Source organism: Notolabrus celidotus, unplaced genomic scaffold (assembly GCF_009762535.1).
Source record: "Notolabrus celidotus isolate fNotCel1 unplaced genomic scaffold, fNotCel1.pri scaffold_151_arrow_ctg1, whole genome shotgun sequence".
NCBI classification, from domain to species: domain Eukaryota; kingdom Metazoa; phylum Chordata; class Actinopteri; order Labriformes; family Labridae; genus Notolabrus; species Notolabrus celidotus.
This window is the reverse complement of record NW_023260025.1, coordinates 20,978-42,007: the sequence shown is the minus strand read 5'-3', so window position 1 is coordinate 42,007 and position 21,030 is coordinate 20,978. Positions and strand designations below refer to the sequence as shown.

Genomic DNA, 21,030 nt, shown 5'->3' with positions numbered 1-21,030 from the left:
CTTTTGATCGTCAATGTGTCTGCTTCAAAATGTGCGTGGTTGGGAGTTGATCGGAGCAAAATTGTAGGAGGAGTTTAAACAAACACGTAATCTTGCGAATCGGGTAAAATCAAAATGGCCGACTTCCTGTTGGGATTTCACCACGACGTTAAGAGGCTTTTTGTAGGTCCTGGCATGATACCTATGCAAAAAAAATTTCATGCATGTACGTTGAACCGTATTGAGGGCTGGCTCTTTGAAACATAGGGGGCGCTATTGAGCCATTTGTGGAATTTTTTCACGGGACCACCAAAATATCGAATTTTTCGCCAGGCCTGATGCATGTGCAACTTTTGGGGACTTTTGCACCGCGTTAAGGCAAGCACATTGGGGTTTGAAAAGTCGGGAGAAGAAATAATAATAATTAAAGCCGCAAGCGGCGATGTGCGGGCCCTCGTTCAAGCACCGCCTGATGTGCGCGAGTCCCAGATGTGCACTACCGCCTGATTTAAGGCACCGCCTGATGTGCTGCAGGTGTTGCTGTGCTGCCTAGGCTGAAACTGTGAGCTTACCTGTGCAGTTATCAGCATAGTGTACATTGCAGTACCACCTGTCACCAGTAGGTGCTGCTGTGTCTTTAATTATGTTCTGAAGGATTGTTCATCACAGATCATTATAGAAAGAGTTGTGATCACAAGCATGTTAAAACATGTTCTGAGAGTAAATACCCATTGTGTCCATTAGGTGGCGCTATTCATATGACAAACATGTGTATGTATATGAGTTCAGGCTGGGCCCATGATGAAACATGTCAAATTTGGAAGAGATCGGAGATTGTATGTAAATGTCAGTACCATGTATTTCCTGTGGGTGGCGCTATGGCTGTAGTAGATAAATGAGTCCATAGGTGTGTTGAGGGATGGACCCTGATCATGTGTATGTAAGATCAAACAAATTGAACACTGTATGAAGGAGCTATCAGTACTTCCTATTTCATGGCGAGACATCAGAGTTTGAGGCGTGGCCACGCCCACACCGATTGACTTAGAGAAATTCTGTCTCATAGCTTTTGATCATCAATGTGTCTGCTTCAAAATGTGCGTGGTTGGGAGTTGATCGGAGCAAAATTGTAGGAGCTATTTACATAAATACATACTTTAGAGGTTGAAAAAATTTACTCCAAGTTTAGCGAGGTGCCACGCCCACAAAAATTGACTTAGAGAAATTCTGTCTGATAACTTTTGATCGTCAATCTGTCTACTCCAAAATGTGCGTGGTTGGGAGTTGATCGGAGCAAAATTGTAGGAGGAGCTTACATAAATACATACACAAAATAATGGGGTCAAAAACAGAAAAATAAAAATGGCCGACTTCCTGTTGGGATTTCACCACGACGTTAAGAGGATTTTTTGTAGATCTTGGCATGACACCTTACCAAAAAAAATTTCATGCATGTATGTTGAACCGTATTATGGGGCTAGCCTTTTCAAATTTCCAACTTCAGGGGGCGCCGTTGAGCCATTTTGGGGATTTTTTTTTCTGGACCACCAAAATGTCGAAATTTTCGCCAGGCCTGGTGCATGTGCAACGGTTGGGGACTTTTGCACCGCGTTAAGGCAAGCAAATTGGGCATTGAAACGGCGTAACAAAGAAAGAAAGAAATAATAATAATAATTAAAGCCGCAAGCGGCGATGTGCGGGCCCTCGTTCAAGCACCGCCTGATGTGCGCGACTCCTGATGTGCACGACCGCCTGATGTAAGCCACCGCCTGATGTGCTGCCGGTGTTGCTGTGCTGCCTAGGCTGAAACTGTGAGCTTACCTGTGCAGTTATCAGCATAGTGTACATTGCAGTACCACCTGTCACCAGTAGGTGCTGCTGTGTCTTGAATTATGTTCTGAAGGATTGTTCATCACAGATCATTATAGAAAGAGTTGGGATCACAAGCATGTTAAAACATGTTCTGAGAGTAAATACTGCTTGTGTCCATTAGGTGGCGCTATTCATATGACAAACGTGTATGTATGAGTTCAGGCTGGGCCCATGATGAAACATGTCAAATTTGGAAGAGATCGGAGATTGTATGTAAATGTCAGTACCATGTATTTCCTGAGGGTGGCGCTATGGCTGTAGTAGATGTATGAGTCCATAGGTGTGTTGAGGGATGGACCCTGATCATGTGTATGTAACTTCAAACAAATTGAACACTATATGAAGGAGCTATAAGTATTTCCTGTTTCATGGCGAGACATCAGAGTTTGAGGCGTGGCCACGCCCACACCGATTGACTTAGAGAAATTCTGTCTGATGACTTTTGATCGTCAATGTGTCTGCTTCAAAATGTGCGTGGTTGGGAGTTGATCGGAGCAAAATTGTAGGAGCTATTTACAAATACATACTTAGAGGTTGAAAAAATGTCCTCCCAGTTTAGTGAGGTGCCACGCCCACAAAAATTGACTTAGAGAAATTCTGTCTGATATCGTTTGATCGTTAATCTGTCCACTCCAAAATGTGCGTGGTTGGGAGTTGGTGGGACCAAAACTGTAGGAGGAGTTCAAACAAACAATACCCAAAATAAAGGGGTCAAAAACAGAAAAATCAAATGGCCGACTTCCTGTTGGGATTTCACCACGACGTTAAGAGGATTTTTTGTAGGTCTTGGCATGACACCTTACCAAAAAAAATTTCATGCATGTATGTTGAACCGTATTATGGGGCTAGCCTTTTCAAATTTCCAACTTCAAGGGGGCGCTGTTTAGCCATTTTGGGGAATTTTTTTCGGGACCACAAAAATGTCGAAATTTTCGCCAGGCCTGGTGCATGTGCAACGGTTGGGGACTTTTGCACCGCGTTATGGCAAGCACATTGGGGATTCAATGGCGCGAGAAAGAATAATAATAATAATTAAAGCCGCAAGCGGCGATGTGCGGGCCCTCGTTCAAGCACCGCCTGATGTGCGCGAGTCCCATATGTGCACCACCGCCTGATTTAGGGCACCGCCTGATGTGCTGCAGGTGTTGCTGTGCTGCCTAGGCTGAAACTGTGAGCTTACCTGTGCAGTTATCAGCATAGTGTACATTGCAGTACCACCTGTCACCAGGAGGTGCTGCTGTGTCTTTAATTATGTTCTGAAGGATTGTTCATCACAGATCATTATAGAAAGAGTTGGGATCACAAGCATGTTAAAAACATGTTCTGAGAGTAAATACCCATTGTGTCCATTAGGTGGCGCTATTCATATGACAAACATGTGTATGTATATGAGTTCAGCCTGGTTCCATGATGAAACATGTCAAATTTGGAAGAGATCGGAGATATAATGTAAATGTCAGTACCGTGTATTTCCTTTGGGTGGCGCTATGGCTGTAGTAGATAAATGAGTCCATAGGTGTGTTTAGGGATGGACCCTGATCATGTGTATGTAAGATCAAACAAATTGAACACTGTATGAAGGAGCTATAAGTACTTCCTGTTTCATGGCGAGACATCAGAGTTTGAGGCGTGGCCACGCCCACACCGATTGATTTAGAGAAATTCTGTCTGATGACTTTTGATCGTCAATGTGTCTGCTTCAAAATGTGCGTGGTTAGGAGTTGATCGGAGCAAAATTGTAGGAGCTATTTACATAAATACATACTTTAGCGGTTGAAAAAATGTACTCGAAGTTTAGCGCGGTGCCACGCCCACAAAAATTTAGTTAGAGAAATTCTGTCTGATATCGTTTGATCGTTAATCTGTCCACTCCAAAATGTGCGTGGTTGGGAGTTGGTGGGACCAAAACTGTAGGAGGAGTTTACAAAAACACATACCCAAAATAAAGGGGTCAAAAACAGAAAAATCAAAATGGCCGACTTCCTGTTGGGATTTCACCACGACGTTAAGAGGCTTTTTTGTAGATCTTTGCATGACACCTTACCAAAAAAAATTTCATGCATGCATGTTGAACCGTCGCGAGGGGCTGGCCCTCCGAAATTTTCAAATTCAAGGGGGCGCCGTTGAGCCATTTTGGGGATTTTTTTTTCGGGACCACCAAAATGTCGAAATTTTCGCCAGGCCTGGTGCATGTGCAGCGGTTGGGGACTTTTGCACCGCGTTATGGCAAGCAAATTGGGGTTTGAAACGGCGTAATAAAGAATAATAATAATAATTAAAGCCGCAAGCGGCGATGTGCGGGCCCTCGTTCAAGCACCGCCTGATGTGCGCGAGTCCCAGATGTGCACTACTGCCTGATTTAAGGCACCGCCTGGTTTAAGGCACCGCCTGATGTGCTGCAGGTTTTGCTGTGCCTAGGCTGAAACTGTCAGCATACTCGTGCAGTTATCAGCATAGTGTACATTGCAGTACCGCCTGTCACCAGTAGGTGCTGCTGTGTCTTTAATTATGTTCTGATGGATTGTTCATCACAGATCATTATAGAAAGAGTTGTGATCACAAGCATGTTAAAAACATGTTCTGAGAGTAAATACTGCTTGTGTCCATTAGGTGGCGCTATTCATATGACAAACATGTGTATATAGATGAGTTCAGGCTGGGCCCATGATGAAACATGTCAAATTTGGAAGAGATCGGGTATTGTATGTAAATGTCAGTACCATGTATTTCCTGTGGGTGGCGCTATGGCTGTAGTAGATAAATGAGTCCATAGGTGTGTTGAGGGATGGACCCTGATCATGTGTATGTAAGATCAAACAGATTGAACACTGTATGAAGGAGCTATAAGTACTTCCTGTTTCATGGCGAGACATCAGAGTTTGAGGCGTGGCCACGCCCACATCCATTGACTTAGGAGGTACCCTTTGACAAATGTTCATCTGCAGTGTGACAACGACATTGTGTGCGAAGCAGGAGTTGATTGGACAAAAACTGTAGGACATGGTATTTTCTGCTGCCAGTAGGGGGCGCTATATGATATTGGTGATTATTTGCCTATAGAGGCGTTCAGGCTGGGGCACTTATCATGCATGAGCGGCCTGAGCCTGATCCATTATTGCATATGAGAGATATTACTGTTTAGAGATTTTCAAAATGTCCTCCAAATGTAGCGAGGTGCCACGCCCACACCGATTGACTTAGAGAAATTCTGTCTGATAACTTTTGATCGTCAATGTGTCTACTTCAAAATGTGCGTGGTTGGGAGTTGATCGGAGCAAAATTGTAGGAGGAGTTTACACAAATACGTAATCTTGCAAATCGGGTCAAATCAAAATGGCCGACTTCCTGTTGGGATTTCACCACGACGTCAAGAGGCTTTTTTGTAGGTCTTGGCATGACACCTTACCAAAAAAAATTTGATGCATGCATGTTGAACCGTCGTGAGGGGCTGGCCCTCCAAAATTTTCAACTTCAAGGGGGCGCCGTTGAGCCATTTTGGGGAATTTTTTTTCGGGACCACAAAAATGTCGAATTTTTCACCAGGCCTGGTGCATGTGCAGCGGTTGGGGACTTTTGCACCGCGTTAAGGCAAGCAAATTGGGGATTCAAAAGTCGGGAGAAAGAAAGAAGAAATAATAATAATAATTCCTCGGGTTTCAATAGGGCCTCGCCGACAATTGTCGGTGCTCGGGCCCTAATAATAATCACTCGGGTTTCAATAGGGCCTTCGCCGACCTTGTCGGTGCTCGGGCCCTAATAATAATCACTCGGGTTACAATAGGGCCTCGCCGACAATTGTCGGTGCTCGGGCCCTAATAATAATAATCCCTGGGTTACAAGAGGGCCTTCGCCGACCTTGTCGGTGCTCGGGCCCTAATTAAGCCGCAAGCGGCGATGTGCGGGCCCTCGTTCAAGCACCGCCTGACGTGCGCGAGTCCCTGATGTGCACCACCGCCTGATGTATGCCACCGCCTGATGTGCTGCAGGTGTTGCTGTGCTGCCTAGGTTGAAACTGTGAGCTTACCTGTGCAGTTATCAGCATAGTGTACATTGCAGTACCACCTGTCACCAGTAGGTGTTGCTGTGTCTTTAATTATGTTCTGAAGGATTGTTCATCACAGATCATTATAGAAAGAGTTGGGATCACAAGCATGTTAAAAACATGTTCTGAGAGTAAATACTGCTTGTGTCCATTAGGTGGCGCTATTCATATGACAAACATGTGTATGTATATGAGTTCAGGCTGGGCCCATGATGAAACATGTCAAATTTGGAAGAGATCGGAGATTGTATGTAAATGTCAGTACCGTGTATTTCCTGAGGGTGGCGCTATGGCTGTAGTAGATAAATGAGTCCATAGGGTGTTGAGGGATGGACCCTGATCATGTGTATGTAACTTCAAACAAATTGAACACTGTATGAAGGAGCTGTAAGTATTTCCTGTTTCATGGCGAGACATCAGAGTTTGAGGCGTGGCCACGCCCACACCGATTGACTTAGAGAAATTCTGTCTGATAGCTTTTGATCGTCAATGTGTCTGCTTCAAAATGTGCGTGGTTGGGAGTTGATCGGAGCAAAATTGTAGGAGCTATTTACATAAATACATACTTTAGCGGTTGAAAAAATGTACTCCAAGTTCAGCGAAGTGCCACGCCCACAAAAATTGACGTAGAGAAATTCTGTCTGATATCGTTTGATCGTTAATCTGTCCACTCCAAAATGTGCGTGGTTGGGAGTTGGTGGGACCAAAACTGTAGGAGGAGTTCGAACAAATACATACCCAAAATAAAGGGGTCAAAAACAGAAAAATCAAAATGGCCGACTTCCTGTTGGGATTTCACCACGACGTTAAGAGGATTTTTTGTAGTTCTTGGCATGACACCTTCCCAAAAAAATTTCTTGCATGTATGTTGAACCGTATTATGGGGCTAGCCTTTTCAAATTTCCAACTTCAAGGGGGCGCCGTTGAGCCATTTTGGGGTTTTTTTTTTCGGGACCACCAAAATGTCGAATTTTTCACCAGGCCTGGTGCATGTGCAACGGTTGGGGACTTTTGCACCGCGTTGAGGCAAGCACATTTGACATACAAAATACGGAAGAAAGAAAGAAAGAATAATAATAATAAGAATTAAAGCCGCAAGCGGCGATGTGCGGGCCCTCGTTCAAGCACCGCCTGATGTGCGCGAGTCCCAGATGTGCACTACCGCCTGATTTAAGGCACCGCCTGATGTGCTGCAGGTTTTGCTGTGCTGCCTAGGATGAAACTGTCAGCATACTCGTGCAGTTATCAGCATAGTGTACATTGCAGTACCGCCTGTCACCAGTAGGTGCTGCTGTGTCTTTAATTATGTTCTGATGGATTGTTCATCACAGATCATTATAGAAAGAGTTGTGATCACAAGCATGTTAAAAACATGTTCTGAGAGTAAATACTGCTTGTGTCCATTAGGTGGCGCTATTCATATGACAAACATGTGTATATAGATGAGTTCAGGCTGGGCCCATGATGAAACATGTCAAATTTGGAAGAGATCGGGTATTGTATGTAAATGTCAGTACCATGTATTTCCTGTGGGTGGCGCTATGGCTGTAGTAGATAAATGAGTCCATAGGTGTGTTGAGGGATGGACCCTGATCATGTGTATGTAACTTCAACAGATTGAACACTGTATGAAGGAGCTATAAGTACTTCCTGTTTCATGGCGAGACATCAGAGTTTGAGGCGTGGCCACGCCCACATCCATTGACTTAGGAGGTACCCTTTGACAAATGTTCATCTGCAGTGTGACAACGACATTGTGTGCGAAGCAGGAGTTGATTGGACAAAAACTGTAGGACATGGTATTTTCTGCTGCCAGTAGGGGGCGCTATATGATATTGGTGATTATTTGCCTATAGAGGCGTTCAGGCTGGGGCACTTATCATGCATGAGCGGCCTGGGCCTGATCCATTGCATATGAGAGATATTACTGTTTAGAGATTTTCAAAATGTCCTCCAAATGTAGCGAGGTGCCACGCCCACACCGATTGACTTAGAGAAATTCTGTCTGATAACTTTTGATCGTCAATGTGTCTGCTTCAAAATGTGCGTGGTTATGAGTTGATCGGAGCAAAATTGTAGGAGGAGTTTACACAAATACGTAATCTTGCAAATCGGGTCAAATCAAAATGGCCGACTTCCTGTTGGGATTTCACCACGACGTCAAGAGGCTTTTTTGTAGGTCTTGGCATGACACCTTACCAAAAAAAATTTGATGCATGCATGTTGAACCGTCGTGAGGGGCTGGCCCTCCAAAATTTTCAAATTCAAGGGGGCGCCGTTGAGCCATTTTGGGGATTTTTTTTTCGGGACCACAAAAATGTCGAATTTTTCACCAGGCCTGGTGCATGTGCAGCGGTTGGGGACTTTTGCACCGCGTTAAGGCAAGCACATTGGGGTTTGAAAAGTCGGGAGAAGATATAATAATAATTAAAGCCGCAAGCGGCGATGTGCGGGCCCTCGTTCAAGCACCGCCTGATGTGCGCGACTCCCAGATGTGCACTACCGCCTGATTTAAGGCACCGCCTGATGTGCTGCAGGTGTTGCTGTGCTGCCTAGGCTGAAACTGTGAGCTTACCTGTGCAGTTATCAGCATAGTGTACATTGCAGTACCGCCTTTCACCAGTAGGTGCTGCTGTGTCTTTAATTATGTTCTGATGGATTGTTCATCACAGATCATTATAGAAAGAGTTGGGATCACAAGCATGTTAAAAACATGTTCTAAGAGTAAATACTCATTGTGTCCATTAGGTGGCGCTATTGATATGACAAACGTGTATATAGATGAGTTCAGGCTGGGTCCATGATGAAACATGTCAAATTTGGAAGAGATCGGAGATTGTATGTAAATTTCAGTACCATGTATTTCCTGTGGGTGGCGCTATGGCTGTAGTACATAAATGAGTCCATAGGTGTGTTGAGGGATGGACCCTGATCATGTGTATGTAACTTCAAACAATTGAACACTGTATGAAGGAGGTATAAGTATTTCCTGTTTCATGGCGAGACATCAGAGTTTGAGGCGTGGCCACGCCCACATCCATTGACTTAGGAGGTACCCTTTGACAAATGTTCATCTGCAGTGTGACAACTACATTGGGTGCGAAGCAGGAGTTGATTGGATAAAAACTGTAGGACATGTGATTTTCTGCTGCCAGTAGGGGGCGCTATATGATATTGGTGAATATTTGCCTATAGAGGCGTTCAGGCTGGGGCACTTATCATGCATGACCGGCCTGAGCCTGATCCATTATTGCATATGAGAGATATTACTGTTCAGAGTTTTTCAAAATGTCGTCCAAATGTAGCGAGGTGCCACGCCCACATCGATTGACTTAGAGAAATTCTGTCTGATAACTTTTGATCGTCAATGTATCTACTTCAAAATGTGCGTGGTTTGGAGTTGATTGGAGCAAAATTGTAGGAGGAGTTCAAACAAATACGTAATCTTGCGAATTGGGTTAAATCAAATGGCCGACTTCCTGTTGGGATTTCACCACGACGTTAAGAGGATTTTTTGTAGGTCTTGGCATGATACCTACCCAAAAAAATTTCATGCATGTATGTTGAACCGTATTATGGGGCTAGCCTTTTCAAATTTCCAACTTCAAGGGGGCGCCGTTGAGCCATTTTGGGGAATTTTTTTTCGGGAACACAAAAATGTCGAAATTTTCGCCAGACCTGGTGCATGTGCAACAGTTGGGGACTTTTGCACCGCGTTAAGGCAAGCACATTGGGGTTTGAAAAGTCGGGAGAAAGAAAAAGAAATAATAATAATAATCCTTAGGGTTTCAATAGGGCCTCGCCGACATTGTCGGTGCTCGGGCCCTAATAATAATCACTCGGGTTTCAAGAGGCCTCGCCGACAATTGTCGGTGCTCGGGCCCTAATAATTCCTCGGGTTACAAGAGGGCCTTCGCCGACATTGTCGGTGCTCGGGCCCTAATAATAATCACTCGGGTTTCAAGAGGGCCTTCGCCGACCTTGTCGGTGCTCGGGCCCTAATAATACATATAAATAATTGTATAAATAGGAATAATAATAATGATGATAATAATAATAATGATAATATAATAATGATAATAATAAAAATCCTCACAGTAAACTTAAAAGAAAAATAAAATAAAATAAATAATAATAATAATAATTATGTATATCATTAATCAGCGCGTCAGAGAGTTAGCCAAAAGAAATGAAGCAACAGGCACCCACCTTATCTGGAAAAGATCCGTTTTTAACTGTTGTTTGTCGTTTTTTAAAGGTGACATATCATGCAAAATCAACTTTTTAATGGTTCTCTACCTGAAATATGTTTCCCTGGCATGTCTACAAACCCCCCGAGAATGAAAAAAATCCATTCTGCCCCTGTTCTGATTTCTCCACCTTTCTGTAAATGTGTGTGAAACGAGCCGTTTCAGACTTCAGTGTTTTTCATACGTCATAACGACATCCAGTCTGTAACGGAGTCAGAGCTCAGAGCTTGTTCAGCCCATAGACTGTATAAAATACAACTCAACCCCTCCTTTGTTTTTCATTCCCTGCACACATGTGTGCTAACAAGGAGCTTAGGAGGGAGGCATGCTAGTTGTAGGCTGTCTTAATAAACACAAAGGTCGGTTTTACTCCCCACGTCTGCAGATTTGAAGATCTAGTGGATGATTTTTATCATGGAGTGCTAGCGCTAGTTAGCATAGCCACATAGCTACATGTTAGTAGCTGTGTACCAAGACACACGTTGACATACTGACAAATAAAACAACAAGAAACACTAAATCTGTGACCAATCCTTCAGAAAGGTCCTGCTGCAGGCGCCTCTCCGTCAGGATCAGATTCTGGATCAGATTCAGAGGGTTGAAGTAAAGCGGGTCTGTGAGCAGCCGTGTATATTCAGCCAACATGTAAACATTAGATCAACGTGCTGGAGCCGAGGGCACATCCACTTCCTGAGGGGGCGTGGTCAACAGAGTGTTCTGAGCAGGGCTGAAGAAGAGGGTTTTTCAGGCATGCCAAAATCTGATTTCAAAGTGTTTTTTTGAGCATAAACTTTAAAGACATGTTTTGGGGACCTCTTAGACCAATATAGTGATGAAAAAGGCAGAATATGTCACCTTTAATCAAAAAATATTTTAATTATTCAAATTAATTTAAATTGTGTTTTCATTAATTTCGTACATTTTTTTTCTGTGTTTTTTTGAAACATGCTTCTCAGAAAAACTATATGATTGTTATTATAACGCTTATGATGCTTGGTTTATTCTAGGTGTCTAAGCTCGGTATTTAGATAATGATTATTCTGAATGCTGGAGATGTAAATGTTCACATTGATGCTGTTTTATTAATGTCTGATACTGTCTGATTTCTTGTCAGGTACTTCTGGAAAACCATGAGATCTGACGTGGTGAAATGGATCGACAACTGCTCTCAGTGCAGCAGAAAGAAGAGGCCGAAACCAGACAACCGAAATAAAGCAGGAGGATCAAATCTGGCAGAGCTGAGGTCGTCACAGTTACACGAGGATTTAGACAGGTGTGTGTGGGCTTCAGCCTCAGACTAAATATATGGAACACTTTCTTCTTATCAGAGTAAAGCTGAGGTTAAAATAGAAGTACAGGTATAGTATTGAAAGCAGCTGTTATTTGTTGAAAATGTGATTGATCTGAAATGTCTTTGACCTCTTCTTCTCTCTTGACTTCATTTGGTAGTGGCAAGGAGGATGATGATTTCAGTCATGATGGAGAGGATGGGGTCGCAGAGGTTGATGTAGTAGTTGGGAATTCTTCCGATGAAGAAAGGCAGCCTGTAGCAATCTCAAAGAACAGAGTGGTAGGCATCACAGCTTAATTTATTTACATGTCAAAATAACATTTAAACCAGGGGCGTGGCCAGAGGGAGGGTCAGGGGTGGCACGGGCCCACCTTCAAATCTGATTGGCCACCCCAAAATCCTAAATTAGAAATTTTACTTGTCTGTCATTTATCTGTTTATTTTATTTTGTGACAGATCCTGTTTACTTCTAATATGAAGTAGACCACCTTATTTTATTTCATCCACTTACTTCCTGTCTCTTGTCCCACTTGTAGGAGATTCCTTTGTCCCAGCAGCCGGTTCTCCCATAAACCCTCAGCCCAGAATACCCATCCTCCTTCATTTAAGAGCTCCTGTTAACCCTCAGCCCAAGTCTCCCATCATCCTCCAGCATAAGAATGCTAATACTCGTTTTGTGACCAAAGTCTGGTCTCTTAAGACAGCGGGTCCTCCACAGTCTGAAGTCCAGACTAACAACAGCCCTGTGATTCAGCTCGAAAATCAAAGCAGCGTCCAGCTTCTTCCAGAGGGTAAGACACAACCGCAGGACCAGAACAAACCAAGAGGCTCTCAGGGCAGCGCCAGAACACATTACGTCCAAGTTCAGGTCCTATCTGAGTCAGAGTCACAAAACCCACCTGAGCCCACAGTGGAACCCAATCCTCCTAAAGCCACAAGCAAGAAAACTCAAACTTCAGGTCAGAACAAGGGGCTGAAGACCCAGACCAAGTCTCAAATATCCACACAGACACTGAGCAGTGGGGTCGTGCAGCGGGGGAGGAAAAGAAAAACAGAGCTGGATGGAGGTCTGCAGTAAAGAAGAGCCCCAGCTGTGGTCTGGATCCTGTGAAGGCCTTGAGCACCAAACCCTGGCCCGTCTTCACCATCTCTCCGGCACAGATCGCAAAACCCCGAGGTTGCCAGGTAATAGTAGTGTTATTTAAAGCTGTTTTAAAATACACACGGGTCTGACATCAAGCTGTGTGCGTCTGTGTTGTACACACTTTGAACAGCCTTTTTTTTATGGGTGCTATATAAACAGTGTTGTAGCTGTGCATTTATTTTAACTGCCTGGTATTTCTTTGTGTGTGTGCAGACCTGCTCCCCCTCAGAGGCCGAGGAAACTCCAGGCCCGGACGGTCATCCAGCAGTGCAGTCAGGCGAGGGTTAAGCTCAAACCAGCCCTGGACGGGGCAGACCTCAGTGGACAGAGGTGGGTGGAGTTTTTAATTTGGTCTTTATTTTGATTTTGGAGATTTGTGCACTTTTATGTTTGATGTGCTGCTTTAATTCTGACTGTTGTTTCTAAATAGTGGGTTAAAACAAAACATACACACACATGCATTAACATATCCATACAGTAACCTTTAAGAGCTGATCTTCACTCTGTTCTCAGATCGAGGAGGGGATGGTCGTGTATGTGAGCTTCTTTCACGAAGCCTCTGAAGACATCATTCAGGAGATGGGTAAGGTGTTGGTTTATAATGTTGTTAATATTCCTCAAACTGTGTATTATCATCAATAATCTCACTCTGACATAACTAACATGCATGTGAGGATTTTTTCCCCCTGGTAATAAAACAGATTCAAATTACGTAAAACTTAGAATATAAGTTGCACTAATATTTAAAACAGTTTTTTGGGGGTAAAAATCTTAAAACTTTCCTCCATCATGAAGACCTGCGACCAGTGCATTAAGCATTGTGCCGTTTCTGTGCAGCTCTTTCTTGTACCACCTGTTTAAGCTGTCACCCTCCATTGGAGCTGAGTCTACAGTATTGTTGGTAGTGTTTGTTCAAAGACAGCAGGGTGAGATTATTTGCCAAAAATTAATACCCATGCATGTTCAAGAAAAATAAGCAAAGGTTTGTGTCATTTGTTTTGATAAATCATTAAAGAGAGGCTTTATTTTGTTTGTGTCTGACATTAAAAACAATTTTCAGACTTAGTGGAAAGGAAAGATTGAAAAGAAATATAAATTCAGCCTTGTTTCTTTTTCTCCAGCCAGCAGTCTCATGACCACCAAACTTTTCCGGAAAGACACCCGTCACTTGGTTTCCATTCTCGACCTTCCAGGCAGCGTTTTATTCATCCCTCAGGACTCCCTGGTCGGCGAGCCCGTGCCAAAGAGACGGATGCAGTACAAGGCGGGTTGTGAACTGTGGTGGGGCTCCCAGCTCTTCTCAAACCTGGTGTGTGCCTGCAGGGAGCGCATGTCGGGCTCAGTGAGGAGCACACAGGCGGGCGTGAGGGTGGAGCAGGGAATCTACGGACAGAAACAAGAGATCGTCCTGAACTCTATGGAGCCCATGACAGTCCTGCTGGAGTTCTGAGGTTTGCAGACATTTGTGTAGCGTTTTGAAATGTTCAAAGTCTTTTATTTGTTGAATGAGACTCCTGCAACTCCCTGTTACATGTAGATGTGATCTGCAGATACACTTTTACTCAAAACATACATGTAGCCCACTTTGAGCAAAAACATCCAGGGAAAAAATCCATGAAGTAGTACAGCCGTGTCAAGGTACAGATTGAAAATATGGGAGGAAGTTGGGGTCAAACTTGGTCTTATGATAAATTGCTTTAAAAAGAACTCATTAAATGTGTCTGTAATAATCACAAACACATTAACATTGACAGCCCTTAATGAAACGCAACAACAGAGGTTCGTTTCTCATCTACACCTGCTTTTACAAAAGAACTGCTCCAGTATAACAGCATGCATGTTTCCACGTGTCTCTAATTTCTGTTCAAAAATACTCAAGTAGTTGAGGATGTTATCTTTTGTTCATAGTGTTCATACTGTATAGTTTAGAGGAAAAAAAGTTCAATATGAATAAAAGAATTCTTGTAAAAATGTGTATTCTGCTTTCATTTATAATAACAGCTTTTTGTTATAAGGAGCCGCATAGGGAGCTGTGTCGTTCATATAACCTGCGCTGGAGGCGATTGTAGAAGGGCTGAAGAGGATTGTGTCCAGGTGATTTCTCGACATCCTGTATTTGGTACAGATTGGAAATTCTCCGTTCCAACTCGCAGATCTTGCTGAAATTGGCACAACTTTGGCAGCCAGGGGGGAGGCAAGAGGAGCCACAGTTTCTCGACGGAGACTTGTGGTTTACATATAAGTCCCGATCCAGGGGATTGTTAAGATCTCAATCACAGTGAATGAAGAAGTCTAGAGTAGACTGAATCCAAAAAGAGCAGCTTGAAATGTATGCAAACAAGTTAAAACGTTACTTCTTAGACAGCATGACCTGGCAGTCCAACAGAATGATACATACAGTCATGGCCAAAAGTTTTGAGAATGACACAAATATTACATTTTCACAAAGTCTGCTGCTTCAGGGTTTTTAGGTGTTTTTGTCAGATGTTTCTATGGTATAATGAAATACAATTAGAAGCATTTCAGAAGTATCAAAGCTTTTATTGAGAATTACACAGAATTCATGCAATAAGTCAATATTTGCAGTGTTGACCCTTCTTTTTCAAGACCTCTGCAATTCAAATCCTGACTGATGGCAGTCCATTCTTGCATAATGAATGCTTGGAGTTTGTCAGAATTTGTGGGTTTTTGATTGTCCACCGCCTCTTGAGGATTGACCACAAGTTCTCAATGGGATTAAGATCTGGGGAGTTTCCTGGCCAAGGGCCCAAAATCTTAATGTTTTGTTCCCCGAGCCATTTTGTTATGACTTTTGCTTTATGGCAAGGTGCTCCATCATGCTGGAAAAGGCATTCTTCATCACCAAACTGCCCTTGATGGTTGGGAGAAGTTGCTCTCGGAGGACCTTCTGGTACCATTCTTTATTCATGGCTGTGTTTTTAGGCAAGATTGTGAGAGAGCCCACTCCCTTGACCGAAAAGCAACCCCACACATGAATGGTCTCAGGATGCTTCACTGTTGGCAAGAGACAGGACTGATGGTAGCGCTCACCTCGTCTTCTCCGAACAAGCCTTCCTCCAGATGCCCCAAACAAATCGGAAAGGGATTCATCAGAGAAAATGACTTTACCCCAGTCCTCAGCAGTCCAGTCCCTGTACCTTCTGCAGAATATCAGTCTGTCCCTGATGTTTTTACTGGAGAGAAGTGGCTTCTTTGCTGCCCTCCTTGACACCAGGCCTTCCTCCAAAAGTCTTCGCCTCACTGTGCGTGCAGATGCACTCACACCTGCCTGCTGCCATTCCTGACAAGCTCTGCACTGGTGGTGGCCCGATCCCGCAGCTGTAACACCTTCAGGAGACGGTCCTGGCGCTTGCTGGACTTTCTTGGGCGCCCTGGAGCCTGTTTGGCAACAATTGAACCTCTCTCCTTGAAGTTCTTGATAATTGGATAGACGGTTGACTGAGGTGCAATCTTACGCTGCTATAAACTTCCCTGTTAGGCCCTTTTTGTGCAATGCAATGATGGCTGCACGTGTTTCCTTGCAGGTAACCATGGCTAACAGATGAGGAACAATGGTGTCATGCACCATCTTCCTTTTAAAGTGTCCAGTCACTCAATCATGACGGATTGATCGCCAGCCTTGTCCTCATCGACACCCACACCTGTGTTAATGTGTGTGACACCTGTGTGTCATTGAAATGATGTTAGCTGGTCCTTTTGTGGCAGGGCTGAAATGCAGTGGAAATGTGTTTTTGGTGATAAAGTTCATTTTCAAGGCAAAGAGGGACTTTGCAATTAATTGCAGTTGAGCTGATCACTCCTCATAACATTCTGGAGTATATGCAAATTGCCATTATAAAAACTGAAACAGCAGACTTTGTGAAAATAATAGTTGTGTCATTCTCAAAACTTTTGGCCATGAATGTATACTTAGGTAAATTATCTCAAGTGCAGTGCAATGTTTATTTTAAATGTAATAAACACTACTTGTAGTCACAGCTCTAAAATGAACACTTCAAATTAAATGTATTATTTTTCTGTAGATTATTAATCATGTTTGATGACTTCTTATATAATTGAAGTGGATTTTTGGAGTCCTAATCTCTGACTTTAGCCAAGTGAAGAAATAAACCAGACTGAATTTTCTTTAATGCATTTTGTCCCAGTGATCAACATTCACTGATCACAAACAACTGAGAGGATTTTGCTGCACAAAAAACAAAGCAGGCTTTTAATCATCAGTGAAATACAGGGACAGGAGCTTTCTTAAATCAAAAGTCAAGTGTAAAAAAAATCTACTCCTCATAACACATTGTCACTTTAGATCCACTTTGTATTCAATTATGTCAAAGAAAAACTGAAGGGCGATTTCTAATGTAAACGGCTCAAGTGACTTTAAATTTTGCACAAGAATGGCACTGAATGCAGCGTGCACAAAGCGTACACATCCAGAGGCTGCTTTTTGAAACTATAATGTCTTGGACAATTACTTTAAATGCATCATCACCATGAGAGTGAACATAAAACAAAGTCCAGACTGAAACGTAGAACCTCTCTGACCCAGCAGACCATCAGTGACAGGTTTAATGCTACTGCTAATGACTGTGAGGTGAGTTACAGCGTGCTGCAGAAACAGATTTTGTTTACATCTCCACATTAAAGATTCACACTGAGTGATAATTAACTGTTTAAAGAAAGCAGGATGAGATTGTTTATCACAAAACATTACTAACAGCTGCAGAACAAGAGAAATAGGGAAGCACTGTTTCCACAGGGGGCGCCAAAATCAACATAAACTGAAGTCCTCACATGAGCTTAGGTAGTTTTTATTTAATGATATCTCATCCTGCTTTCCTTAAACCATCAAATATATCTTTCAGAAAAAGCTCTGCTGTGAAATATAAAATAAAAATATATATAGTTTTAGCAGCATTTTGTTTGTCATTAAGTCTGACAAGTACTGCAGTAGCAACAGTTTCAGTTAAGAATAACTAAAAATAAAACATTGATCTTTTCCATGATAGTAGCATTCGCTTTCTTAGACTGAATTTAAAACTTATATTACTTTATCTGTTTTAAAAAATAAGGATATTCTGAAGCAACTAATTTGCTTGTCGTTTAAACAGAAATAAAAATTCTGTCTAGCCTTTAAAGCCAGTTGTGCACGTAAATACAGGATACATCATGTCCGTATTTATTCACTGATGAAGACTGTATTTAATTCATTAATTCATTAATGCTGCTTTTTTTCCCACTGATATCTGAATAACACCAGGCCTTTATCTAATACAGTCTCATATTCTCTCTTTGTTCCTCATTGATCTCTTAAAGTAAATACTGACGGTCCTCAATGTTTACAAGTTGTCATAATTACTTCAGTACGATTAACATTTCCAAAGCCCTTATTTCATAAGTGAACAACCATCATATAACTCATCACTCTGTGCTTCTTATTTCTCAGTAACATAAATTAAACAATTCATTCAAGTCTTTCCCCAGGGACAGGGTTTGACTACAACCTAGGGCCTTTTCCTGCATGTCACTCCCCACTCTGTCTCCTGCTCTATCCACAGTCCTTCCCTGACAGAATAAAGGGCTTTAAGCCTGATCAAAAAGAAAAACAAACAGTCTCCACTTCAGGTTCTCTGACATCTTTTCATTTCCCGTTCTTGACTCTGGTGGTGACTGACTTCTTCAAACTTAAACCTTCTCAAAGTCTGTCCTCTCAGTCGACTTCACTCAAACAGTCACACTCTCTCAGGAGGTTTCTCGGACGCATCTTCGTGACGACGCTGATCCGGTTATGCGACAGCCTTCGGAGCTGGTCAATCAGTTCCTGTACGCTCGGGCTGGGCCACATGTGTTGTTCAAGTAATCCTGGTGGATGAATGAGCGATCCACCAGCAGCTCCAGACGCTCCAGGTGCTGCAGCCGGAGGAGGTTCAGGAGGTCCTTCTCTGGTTCTTTACGGAGAAACCTGAGAAACGAGAGAAAGTCTGTGATGTGAGCTTGAGCTCTGCTGGCATCAAAATACAAAAACTTCACCATGGTTTTAAGACGTGACATCATTATCAAACAACAGAATGACTGAAAGTGCCAAGCATTGTGTGTAGAAGTAGGTGTTTCATTCTCTTCAACTTATAACTGGTTTCCTGCGTGGCTCACCGTATCCTGAGCGTCTTGAGCTGAGGAAACAACATGGGGATCCGTCTGCAGAGGCTGCCTAGATCGATTCTGCTCGATGTCCAGGTGCTGGAGTCCCGGGACTGCAGGCGCGATCAAGTCAATGTCTTTCAGAGTTATGCCCACACGCAGCGTCAGCCGGGTCACTGAGGATGGGAGGGTGGTCGTATAGGAAGCAAGAGTGTTACCACCTGAGAGAACAAACAGCAGGAGGTTTGACATAAAGGTTTATTAATGTAGAGGAGGTCTTTATCTCATGGTTCAGTACAGAAAGAGCACCATTAATCAACCACATATCGCGTATCCATCAAATCGGCATCCAAATTGCACCAAATGTCTTAAAGTTGGCACCTGATCTTGAAGTTATTGAAGGTAAAATGTGTCCAAATTAAGAAAAGCTTCAATCTCCCTCATGTGGCCACTCCTCAGTGAGTCAAGAGATGACAGTTGGCTAAGAAACAGATGGAACCTCATCATCAGTAATACTCACAGTGATTGTTTAGAGAAGAAGAAGAAGAAGAGAAGAAAGAAGAAGAAGAAGAAAGAAGAAGAGAAGAAGAAGAAAGAGAAGAAGAAGAAGGTCGTTGACTACTGACCAATGATGGTGAGGGTCTCCAGCTGTTGAAGAGGACTCAACCAGGACTTAAGGCGACACTTGATGCCCTCTCTCATGTAGCTGTAGCGCACCATCAATGACCTGAGGGAGGTCAGACTTCTCAGGGCGTTCTCTGGCAGGATGGATCTGGGTAATCCAACAGCTCCAGACTGGTGAGTGCCGGACCGCTGTACCGAGGAGCTCCTGTGGGACCAAGGAGGAGGAGGAGATGTGAGGACTTTTAAAATTTTTACATTTTTGGGGATTTATCAGCTTAGTGATGTGCAAAATGACTAATGTTTGTATAGATTATTTTAAAGCCATTTGTTATCACTTCTAACAGGAGGAATCAGACAAGAAGAATGGACATTATAAGGATCTGTGGGTGTGAAATATCAGCAAGCTCTGACTTCTGACTGTGTGTTCAGGAAAAACATCTCATTACAGATGCAGGTACTGTTCACAATATGAACAACCACAGAAAGTCACTAGAGGTGTAACTTAAAGCCAACATTCACGCTTCAATAGTTTTTCATCCATTGAACTTAATACCAACAAGTTGGCACATGTGTTTTGAGATTAAAAGGTCAAAGGTGTCAGAAGAACTGGACTGATCTGTGAAACAACAAAGAGAACCACAGCAGTGTCCCTCAGTCTGAGTGGACGGACATATAGACAGATGGACAGGACAGGTGCCTGGCTGACCTGGCTGCTCTGGGTCTGTGGGCTGAAGTAATCATCATCCAGAGGTTTTGGCGGCTCCCCCCTCATCCCCCAGGACAGGTGCTTCAGCTTCTTCAAGTTGAGCAGCATGTGGTGGAAGACGCTGCAGGGAACGGGTCTCACCCTGTCCGGCCAGTAGCTCTCTCCCTGCTGGTGAAACAGCAGGTACCTTAAGTTCACCAGGTGTGCCACGGTGCTTATCAGGTGCACCGTGCAGGGCAGCCGCACGTTACACACGCTCAGGTGAGTCAGCCGCTCCCGCAGGTGCTCGCTCAGACTCCGACCCAGCACCGCCTCGTCCCAGCTGGCGTTCCACACCCCAAAGTCCTTCAAGTGTGGAAGTGCGACAGTTTATCCAGGTACTTCTGCCTGTACAGTCTCTCCGTCCATGAACACGATAGCAGTGAGCGACGGCAGGAACTTGACGAGCCGCCGCCACTCTTTCCGCCGCAGATGTCGCACCGCCCCCGGGTGAGCTTGCGGTGGTTCAGGGTGTCCCAGAAGCCGTAGGTGTAGCGGCGGAGGTCAGACAGAACAACCGTGTTGCTCCTCCACAGGAAAGGGTGGTCTACGAGCTTCTTCATGTACCTGCAGCAGGTCCGGACCGTGTGCTTCTCCTCCGTCGTCAGGTAGCTGAAGACGTAGACCCAAACTTCAGGAGGAAGCCGCTCCAGCTCCTCCATCAGAGACCTCAGACCACTTTAAGAGGGCAGAGAGGGAGTCAAATACACACTGTTTACCAACACACTGCTGTTTAAAGTAGACATCATAGGAAGCGTTTATTAGACAACTTGAGGAGTTATTAGTCCATCAGTCCATGGGGCTCTGCTGCTCCATGGACCGCGTGCGCACCGTGATGGCGTCATCATATCTCATGGTAAACAACAAATCCCTTCAGCAGCGAGTTTACAAATTTAACTTAACGTTTAAAACTCTGAAACTATATTTAAT

The 21,030-nt window shown here is 43.6% G+C and overlaps 1 protein-coding gene and 1 long non-coding RNA gene across 2 annotated transcripts; one reads left to right on the top strand and one right to left on the bottom strand.

Moving 5' to 3' along the window:
- Nucleotides 1–12,791: 12,791 nt before the first annotated feature.
- Nucleotides 12,792–14,549, top strand: LOC117808797 (D-aminoacyl-tRNA deacylase 2-like). The gene is made up of 3 exons (XM_034678457.1): nt 12,792–12,908; nt 13,092–13,161; nt 13,700–14,549. The coding sequence occupies exons 2-3, from the start codon at nt 13,104–13,106 to the stop codon at nt 14,026–14,028; spliced, it is 387 nt and encodes a 128-aa protein (XP_034534348.1). The 5' UTR covers nt 12,792–12,908; nt 13,092–13,103; the 3' UTR covers nt 14,029–14,549.
- A 3,200-nt stretch (nt 14,550–17,749) lies between these two features.
- LOC117808796 lies at nt 17,750–18,802 on the bottom strand. The gene is made up of 2 exons (XR_004630396.1): nt 18,744–18,802; nt 17,750–18,555 (listed from the first exon to the last, which is right to left on the bottom strand). It is a non-coding gene; the product is annotated as an uncharacterized LOC117808796 (long non-coding RNA).
- Between the last annotated feature and the right edge of the window lie 2,228 nt (nt 18,803–21,030).

Bases quoted from the DNA above. Each gene is read 5' to 3' on its own strand.
- LOC117808797 (XM_034678457.1), top strand. From the start codon at position 13,104: ATGGTCGTGTATGTGAGCTTCTTTCACGAAGCCTCTGAAGACATCATT. The intron at 13,162-13,699 runs GTAAGGTGTTGG...CTTTTTCTCCAG, and splicing joins AGACATCATTCAGGAGATGG to CCAGCAGTCTCATGACCACC.